The 9871-nt window shown below is 32.6% G+C and overlaps 1 protein-coding gene across 2 annotated transcripts; it reads left to right on the top strand.

Moving 5' to 3' along the window:
- The first annotated feature begins 879 nt into the window (after positions 1-879).
- Positions 880-4795, top strand: LOC137650657 (uncharacterized). Of its 2 annotated transcripts, none has more exons than XM_068383836.1 (2): positions 880-1162; positions 3256-4792. In XM_068383836.1, the coding sequence occupies exon 2, from the start codon at positions 3269-3271 to the stop codon at positions 4220-4222; it is 954 nt and encodes a 317-aa protein (XP_068239937.1). In that variant the 5' UTR covers positions 880-1162; positions 3256-3268; the 3' UTR covers positions 4223-4792. The 2 variants fall into 2 exon arrangements, with proteins under 2 accessions (XP_068239937.1, XP_068239938.1); XM_068383837.1 differs by lacking the exon at positions 880-1162 and adding an exon at positions 1200-1382 and having other exon boundaries at positions 3256-4795.
- The last annotated feature ends 5076 nt before the right edge of the window (positions 4796-9871 follow it).

Raw genomic sequence — 9871 nt, 5'->3', positions numbered from 1 at the left:
AAACTGGTCATTATCAGTAGGATAGGCCTAGTAGATGGTTAAATTCCTAACTGGTAGGATAAGCCTAGTATAAGGTGAAATTCTTTACTGGCCAATTATCAGAATAGGCCTAGCAGATGGTTAAATTCCTAGCTGGTCAATTATCAGTAGGATAGACCTAGTATAAGGTGAAATTCCTTACCGGTTAATTATCAGTAAGATAGGCCTATTACTGAAATGAATTTAGCTCCTCTTAGTACGAGAGAAACTAGGCATATGTAAGGCTGAAATGGATATAAATTAATAACAAAAACCTATATTTACATTAGGAATCAAGTATCCTATTGCTATACAAGTTGAAATTAACATTAAATAAACTTTTATATTTTCTAAAAATCATTAAATTTACAAATTTCCATTTAATTTTGAAAAGTGAGTGATGAAAAAATCGAGCAGTAACTATCTTCTTCAAATTTATCAACGATAAAATTGATGCCAAAAGAACAAAGAAAAACTTATGTTTATTAAATTCAAATTTCCATAAACAAGTTGAAATCTGCTACGAGATATATTAGAGTTATTGTTATTAGCAATCTAAAACTATACAGATATATAAATTTCCTCTATATATGTTATATATGACTATTTTATATTTATTATTAGTGACTTCTCATATAGGTCATTCATTTCCTTATTTCCTTTCCTCCCTGGGCTATTTTTACCCTGTTGGACCCCTTAGGCTTATAGCATTTTGCTTTTACAACTAGGGCTGTAGCTTAGCTAATAATAATAATAATAATAATAATAATAATTATTATTATTATACTACTACTACTACTACTACTACTACTAATAATAATAATATCACTACTACTACTACTACTACTAATAATAATAATAATAATAACAACATACAATACAATTTTCAAGAAATAAGAGATTTGAAAAGATCAATATACGAGAATTTTTAGAATAAACGTACGATAATCACTTGATGTTTACCTTCTGGGTAATATATTATCTAGACACAATTATTCCGATACGTCAGTTGTCAAGAATCACTCGAACGAATGAGTCACGGCATCTCGCTTGTACTGCAAGCTCTACATCTTCCCCTGCTGAAGTAGAATCTACTTGAAGTGGATTGGCCACTGAATACATCTTTTACATCCAGTTGCGAGAGGTAATATAAGAATTAAATTCACTAGTTTTTTTTTTTCTGTTTTGAATAAACAAAAGATATTATTCACTAGGCTTTTTTTTATTTGTTTGGACTAAAAAGATATTGGTAGATTTAATTATGCCTTGGTTTAGTCATGTTTGAAATCTGAACGTTTTATAAGTTTTCTGCATAAAAACGTTTGTTATTCACTGAATACATCTTTTACATCCAGTTGGGAGAGGTAATATACGAATTAAATTCACTAGTTTTTTTTTCTGTTTTGAATAAACAAAAGATATTGGTAGATTTTACTATGACTTGGTTTAGTCATGTTTGAAACCTGAACGTTTTATAAGTTTTCTGCATAAAAACGTTTGGTATTTACTAAACCTTGGTTTGGTCATGTTTGAAACCTGAACGTTTTATAAGTTTTCTGCATAAAAAACATTTGTTATTTACTAGGCCTTGGTTTGGTCATGTTTGAAACCTGAACGTTTTATAGGTTTTCTGCATAAAAACGTTTGGTATTTACTAGGCCTTGGTTTGGTAATGTCTGAAACCTGAACGTTTTATAAGTTTTCTGCATAAAAACGTTTGTTATTTAAGAGATAAATCTACAATTCGTTGGTAACGTTTCCAGACTCATACTGATTCTTACTTCTGAAGTTCCACTTATTCAACTGCCCGATTAGGAAGATCATTCCACAATCTGGTTACGGCAGGAATAAAACTTCTAGAATAATGTGTAGTATTGAGCCTTGTGATGGAGAAAGCTAGACTTAGAAATTAACTATATATCTAGTACTAGGCACCGGATGGTTTACTAGGAAGATCTGAATGCTAAAGATTGTTAGAATTATGAAAAATCTTATACAATATGCATAATAAATTAACGAGAGTAAAACATCTATAAATGAGAGAAATAACATATAGTGTTTCAGGCAATACGCAAAAAGGACTTACAGCATAGGCCTATTCGTGAAATTTCTTGAAAATGTATTTTTATACTATCTCCCCTATATCATAAAGAGCTAGTCCTGCCTATATATGAATATGAATATATATATATATATATATATATATATATATATATATATATATATATAGTACATAAATATCTTTCCTATCACGCTGAGCCGCACTACCCGTCCGTCGGGTAGGGGGAGGGGGAAGAGGGAGTAGTCATTCCCTGGTGAGAGGGGGGGGGGCGGAGAGACCCCGAAAGGCACACCCAGAATCCAAAACTGCCGTGTTGTAATTAGGGAAACTAGGATGGGTTAGGATTGAATCTCGATGTTTGTGCGTGTGTGTGCATAACTATCTATCTATCTATCTATCTATATATATATATATATATATATATATATATATATATATATATATATACCTGTCACTTCTGACGGGCCACGTACACTAGCAGTACTATAAATGGGAGAAATAGAATATAGTCCCAGACAACACGGAAAAAGGGGCCTATAACTACATTATAGGCCTAAGGGTGAAATTCCCTGGAAATGTATTTTCATACTAAATACAATACGGATACATTTGTTAGATGAACCAGATACGTATATTGGATTGTATTGGATTTATGAATCAGCGTTGGGGTCGGGGGAGCCATTCTGTGTTGTTAAAAGTGCAAAATCTGCTCCGTGACCTCGTAATTCATTCTGTACTATTGAGTTATTCAGTATATGTACATATATGTATAATATATATACACATATATATAGATATATATGTATATATACATATATATACGTATATATATATATATATATATATATATATATATATATATATATATATATATATATATATATATATAGATAGATAGATAGATAGATAGATAGATATATATATATATATATATATATATATATATATATATATATATATATATATATATATATATATATATATATATATATATATATTGATAAATTAGGTTTCTTTTTATGAATTTGCCAGAACATTTTGTTTTTATATTATTGCCTTTGAAAATCTTATTTTGGGTCAATGGATATGAAATTTGGAGAAAAAAAATAAATAATAAATAAAAGTTTTCAAGAAAGTAGATAAAAATCCTATCTTAGTGATATGTAATTTTCCAGATCTTGTGAGGTGATGGAGAACGTGTCTTACAAAGCTGAAGCATCACAAAATTCCTTAGGAGAAACAACTCAAGACAACAAAGACACAAGAATGAAAGCTGGAATTCCTGTCATTGTAGCTTCTATGCGCGGCGGACACCGCTGTCTAGCAGCAGACAAAAGCAAGTGCGTTTACTCTAAGTTTGCTGGACTTCCACAAGTCCCACCAGCTCCTATTAAAGTAGAAATTCTCTCAAAAGTTCCTGCCGTAGACGTCACACAATCTGGAGGTGCCATGAAGAATGAATTTTCTTCACAAGTTCCAGCTGAAGACGTCACACAATCTGGAGGTGCCATGAAGAATGAATTTTCTTCACAAGTTTCAGCTGAAGACGTCACACAATCTGGAGGTGCCATGAAGAATGAATTTTCTTCACAAGTTCCAGCTGAAGACGTCACCCAATCTGGAGGTGCCATGAAGAATGAATTTTCTTCACAAGTTCCAGCTGAAAACGTCACACAATCTGGAGGTGCCATGAAGAATAAGTTTTCTTCACAAGTTCCAGCTGAAGATGTCACACAATTTGGAGGTGCCATGAAGAATAAGTTTTCTTCACAAGTTCCAGCTGAAGATGTCACACAATTTGGAGGTGCCATGAAGAATGAATTTTCTTCACGTGTTCCAGCCGAAGATGTCACACAATTTGGAGGTGCCATGAGGAATACATTAGCCTCACAAGTTCCTGCTGTAGACGCCACACGATTTGAAGATATTGGCCCAGCAAATTCGACCTGTTATGTCTGCAACAAGACATTTTCAGATACCTTCCTCAGAGACAGGCATATGAGAGAGGTATGTTTATCGCCAAATCATCCCGAGGATATCATAAGATGCCCTGCATGTGGACAGATATTTAAGAAGAAAAAGTACCTCCGTTACCACGTCGTCTTGAAACGCTGTAGAGTTCTTTTTCCTGTAGATTTTTAAAAATCTACGAATGTGAGGCACTTTGAAACGAAGCCTCATTCTCTTCTTTAAGAATAAGGTGTCAGAAACATTAGTCATTTTTAATATACATAACCTGTTTTTACTTTGTCTAAGGACAAATATACATAACCTGCTTTTACTTTATCTAAGGAAAATGGGTTAAAAAATTTTGTTATTTTCTGTTAGTGTAGTGAAATATGTTGTATGTAAATTAATAATTGTTATACGAAGTTCATATTTCTTTTAAGACTATGTCGAAAACAACCCGAGATGACAGAATGCATGTCTTCAATAAAACTTCTTTCATGTTTAATTCATCTTCAGGAAATAAATCAGTATTAAACTTTAATATTACTAATAATTATCAAAAACGTAAATATATTTACTCGGTGCTGATATTTTTATGTAATGAACATTGCAGTGTGAAACTTTAACATTCCTAATAATTATTAATATAAATAGATATGTTTGGTGCAAATATCTTTATGTAATAAACATTGCAGTGTTAAAATTTAACATTCCTAATAATTATTAATATAAATAGATATGTTTGGTGCAAATATTTTTATGTATATAAACATTGCAGCGTGAAACTTTAACATTCCTAATAATTATTAATATAAATAGATATGTTTGGTGCAAATATCTTTATGTAATAAACATTGCAGTGTTAAAATTTAACATTCCTAATAATTATTAATATAAATAGATATGTTTGGTGCAAATATTTTTATGTATATAAACATTGCAGCGTGAAACTTTAACATTCCTAATAATTATTAATATAAATAGATATGTTTGGTGCAAATATCTTTATGTAATAAACATTGCAGTGTTAAAATTTAACATTCCTAATAATTATTAATATAAATAGATATGTTTGGTGCAAATATTTTTATGTATATAAACATTGCAGCGTGAAACTTTAACATTCCTAATAATTATTAATATAAATAGATATGTTTGGTGCAAATATTTTCATGTAATGAACATTGCAGTGTTAAACTTTAACATTCCTAATTATTATTGATAATGTACATATCTTTTCCTGGTGCAAATATTTCTTATGTATATAAACATTGAGGTGTTAAACTAACATTCCTAAAAATTAATAATGTGAATAGATATGTTTGGTGCAAATATTTTTATGTAATGAACATTGCAGTGCTAAACTTTAACATTCCTAATAATTAATAATGTAAATAGCTTTTCCTGGTGCAAATATTTTCATGTATATAAATATTGAGGTGTTAAACTAACATTCCTAAAAATTAATAATGTGAATAGATATGTTTGGTGCAAATATTTTTATGTATATGAACATTGTAGTGTTAAACTTTAACATTCCTAATAACTATTAATAATATAAATAGATCTGATTGGTGCAAATATTTTTATGTAATGAACATTGCAGTGTGAAACTTTAACATTCCTAATAATTATTAATAATATAAATAGATCTGATTGGTGCAAATATTTTCATGTATATAAATAGTGCAGTGTTAAACTTTAACATTCCTAATAATTATTAATATAAATAGATATGTTTGGTGCAAATATTTTTATGTAATGAACATTGCAGTGTGAAACTTTAACATTCCTAATAATCATTGATAAAGTAAATAGCTTTTCCTGGTGCAAATATTTTCATGTATATAAATATTGAGGTGTTAAACTAACATTCCTAAAAATTAATAATGTGAATAGATATGTTTGGTGCAAATATTTTTATGTAATGAACACTGCTGTGTTAAACTTTAACATTCCTAATAATTATTGATAACGTAAATAGCTTTTCCTGGTGCAAATATTTTCATGTATATAAATATTGCAGTGTTAAACTTTAACATTCCTAGATTATTAACAATATAAATAGATCTGATTGGTGCAAATATTTTTTATGTATATGTATATGTATATGTATATAAAAACTTCGTAAAGCAAGCATTCATGTATATTAAAAGTGCAAAGATAATGTTTATGCATTCAGAAATATTGCATGCTAACTTATGACCCTCATTGCAAATTGAAAATGTAGGTTAATGTTACTTTAATTTTCAATTGTTGCAAAGTGTAAACATCAAATCTCCATATGTGTTTCACACCAGAGGCTCACTGAACTTATAAACTTTAGGAAATAAATTATTCATCTGTAAAAATTTGAGTTTGTTTTATCCAATGACTTTTTATATAATAGAGTCTGACTTCCTTTGAAAGGTGTGATTTTAAATGGAAAATTCAGCTTCTATGAATTACCAATGTAGTTATATTTCTAATCAGGCATTCCCAATAGGAAACAAATTTGGTGTTTACTTTCTTTGTACTCAAAAAAAAAAAAAAAAAAAAAAAAAAAAAAAAAAAAAAAAACTTTTTTTTCGGGTTTAAATTCTGGTAATACATTGTCGCAGGTAAACGCAGTTAAAAGTAATTAACCTCGTTGGTAAGATTTTAATTGCTAAGATTGCAAAGACCTAAAGACGGGCTAAAATATACCGTTGCAAATGTTGCATTAGATTCAGGTGTTTTGAAATCGTGCAAATTTCCTGCATAATTATGTTCGCGTGTAAGATATGAACCTATAAAAATGAAGTACACGAAGGACGGACGTAAAAGTTTACTGTTACTTTAGAATGATAACCCAGGTTATGTATAAGCTTGGCACGCGATTTATTTGGGAGGTGGATATTTTTGCAAAGGGGGAAGGTAAACCCAGTGATTATAGCCTTGTAGAAGCGTGGTAAACAATATAGAGGCTGAGAAAAGATTTGGCAGTGATTTAGCCTTGTGGAAGCCTTGTAAACATTACAAAGGCTGTCTGAGAAAAGAATGACAGTGATTTTAGCCTTGTAGAAGCCTTGTAAACATTACAAAGGCTGTCTGAGAAAAGAATGGCAGTGATTTTAGCCTTGTAGAAGCCTTGTAAACATTACAAAGGCTGTCTGAGAAAAGAATGGCAGTGATTTTAGCCTTGTAGAAGCCTTGTAAACATTACAAAGGCTGTCTGAGAAAAGAATGGCAGTGATTTTAGCCTTGTGGAAGCGTTGTAAACATTATAAAGGCTGTCAGAGAAATGAATGGCAGTGATTTTAGCCTTGTGGAAGCCTTGTAAACATTACAAAGGCTGTCTGAGAAAAGAATGACAGTGATTTTAGCCTTGTAGAAGCCTTGTAAACATTACAAAGACTGTCTGAGAAAAGAATGGCAGTGCTTTTAGTCTTGTAGAAGCCTTGTAAACATTACAAAGGCTTTCTGAAAAAAGAATGGCAGTGATGTTAGCCTTGTGGAAGCCTTGTAAACAATATAGAGGCTGAGAAAAGTTTTGGCAGTGATTTTAGCCTTGTGGAAGCCTTGTAAACATTACAAAGGCTGTCTGAGAAAAGAATGTCAGTGATTTTAGCCTTGTGGAAGCGTTGTAAACATTACAAAGGCTGTCTGAGAAAAGAATGGCAGTGCTTTTAGTCTTGTAGAAGCCTTGTAAACATTACAAAGGCTTTCTGAGAAAAGAATGGCAGTGATGTTAGCCTTGTGGAAGCCTTGTAAACATTACAAAGGCTGTCTGAGAAAAGAATGGTTGTGATTTTAGCCTTGTAGAAGCCTTGTAAACATTACAAAGGCTGTCTGAGAAAAGAATGGCTGTGATTTTAGCCTTGTGGAAGCGTTGTAAACATTACACAGGCTGAGAAAAGATTTGGCAGTGATTTAGCCTTGTGGAAGCGTTGTAAACATTACAGAGTCTCTCTAAGAAAAGAATGGCAGTGATTTTAGCCTTGTGGAAGCGTTGTAAACAATATAGAGGCTGAGAAAAGTTTTGGCAGTGATATTAGCCTTGTGGAAGCCTTGTAAACATTACAAAGGCTGTCTGAGAAAAGAATGGCTGTGATTTTATCCTTGTGAAGGCGTTGTAAACATTACAGAGGCTGAGAAAAGATTTGGCAGTGATTTAGCCTTGTGGAAGCGTTGTAAACATTACAGAGTCTCTCTAAGAAAAGAATGGCAGTGATTTTAGCCTTGTGGAAGCGTTCTAAACATTACAGTCTCTCTGAGAAAAGACTGTCAGTGATTTTAGCCTTGTAGAAGCCTTGTAAACATTACAAAGGCTGTCTGAGAAATGAATGGCAGTGATTTTAGCCTTGTAGAAGCCTTGTAAACATTACAAAGGCTGTCTGAGAAAAAATGGCAGTGATTTTAGTCTTGTAGAAGCCTTGTAAACATTACAAAGGCTGTCTGAGAAAAGAATGGCAGTGATTTTAGCCTTGTGGAAGCCTTGTAAACATTACAAAGGCTGTCTGAGAAAAGAATGGCTGTGATTTTAGCCTTGTGGCAGCGTTGTAAACATTGCAAAGGCTGAGAAAAGATTTGGCAGTGATTTTAGCCTTGTGGAAGCCTTGTAAACATTACAGAGGCCTTCTGAGAAAAGATTTGGCAGTGATTATAGCCTTGTGGAAGCGTTGTAAACATTACAAAGGCTGTCTGAGAAAAGAATGGCAGTGATTTTAGCCTTGTGGAAGCATTGTAAACATTACAGAGGCTGATAAAAGATTTGGCAGTGATTTTAGCCTTGTGGAAGCCTTGTAAACATTACAGAGGCCTTCTGAGAAAAGATTTGGCAGTGATTATAGCCTTGTGGAAGCGTTGTAAACATTACAAAGGCTGTCTGAGAAAAGAATGGCAGTGATTTTAGCCTTGAAGAAGCCTTGTAAACATTACAAAGGCTGTCTGAGAAAAGAATGGCAGTGATATTAGCCTTGTGGAAGCGTTGTAAACATTACAGAGACTCTCTGAGAAAAGAATGTCAGTGATTTTAGCCTTGTGGAAGCCTTGTAAACATTACAAAGGCTGTCTGAGAAAAGAATGGCAGTGATTTTGGTCTTGTAAAAGCCTTGTAAACATTACAAAGGCTGTCTGAGAAAAGAATGGCAGTGATTTTAGCCTTGTGGAAGCGTTGTAAACATTACAGAGGCTGAGAAAAGATTTGGCAGTGATTTTAGCCTTATGGAAGCATTGTAAACATTACAGAGGCTGAGAAAAGAATGGCAGTGATTTTAGCCTTGTGGAAGCGTTGTAAACATTACAGAGGCTGAGAAAAGAATGGCAGTGATTTTAGCCTTGTGGAAGCCTTGTAAACATTACAGAGGCTGAGAAAAGATTTGGCAGTGATTTTAGCCTTGTGGAAGCCTTGTAAACATTACAGAGGCTGAGAAAAGAATGGCAGTGATTTTAGCCTTGTGGAAGCGTTGTAAACATTACAGAGGCTGAGAAAAGAATGGCAGTGATTTTAGCCTTGTGGAAGCCTTGTAAACATTACAGAGGCTGAGAAAAGATTTGGCAGTGATTTTAGCCTTGTGGAAGCCTTGTAAACATTACAGAGGCTGAGAAAAGATTTGGCAGTGATTTTAGCCTTGTGGAAGCCTTGTAAACATTACAAAGGCTGTCTGAGAAAAGAATGGCAGCGATTTTAGCCTTGTAAACATTACAAAGGCTGTCTGAGAAAACATTTGGCAGTGATTAAAGCCTTGTGGAAGCGTTGCAAACATTACAGTCTCTCTGAGAAAGGAATGGCAGTAATTTTAGCCTTGTGGAAGCATTGTAAACATTACAGAGGCCTTCTGAGAAAAGATTTGGCAGTGATTTTAGCCTTGTGGAAGCATT

Source organism: Palaemon carinicauda, chromosome 12 (assembly GCF_036898095.1).
Source record: "Palaemon carinicauda isolate YSFRI2023 chromosome 12, ASM3689809v2, whole genome shotgun sequence".
Classification (NCBI taxonomy): domain Eukaryota; kingdom Metazoa; phylum Arthropoda; class Malacostraca; order Decapoda; family Palaemonidae; genus Palaemon; species Palaemon carinicauda.
Note: the sequence above shows the minus strand (reverse complement) of the source record. Positions and strands in the feature narration are given on the sequence as shown.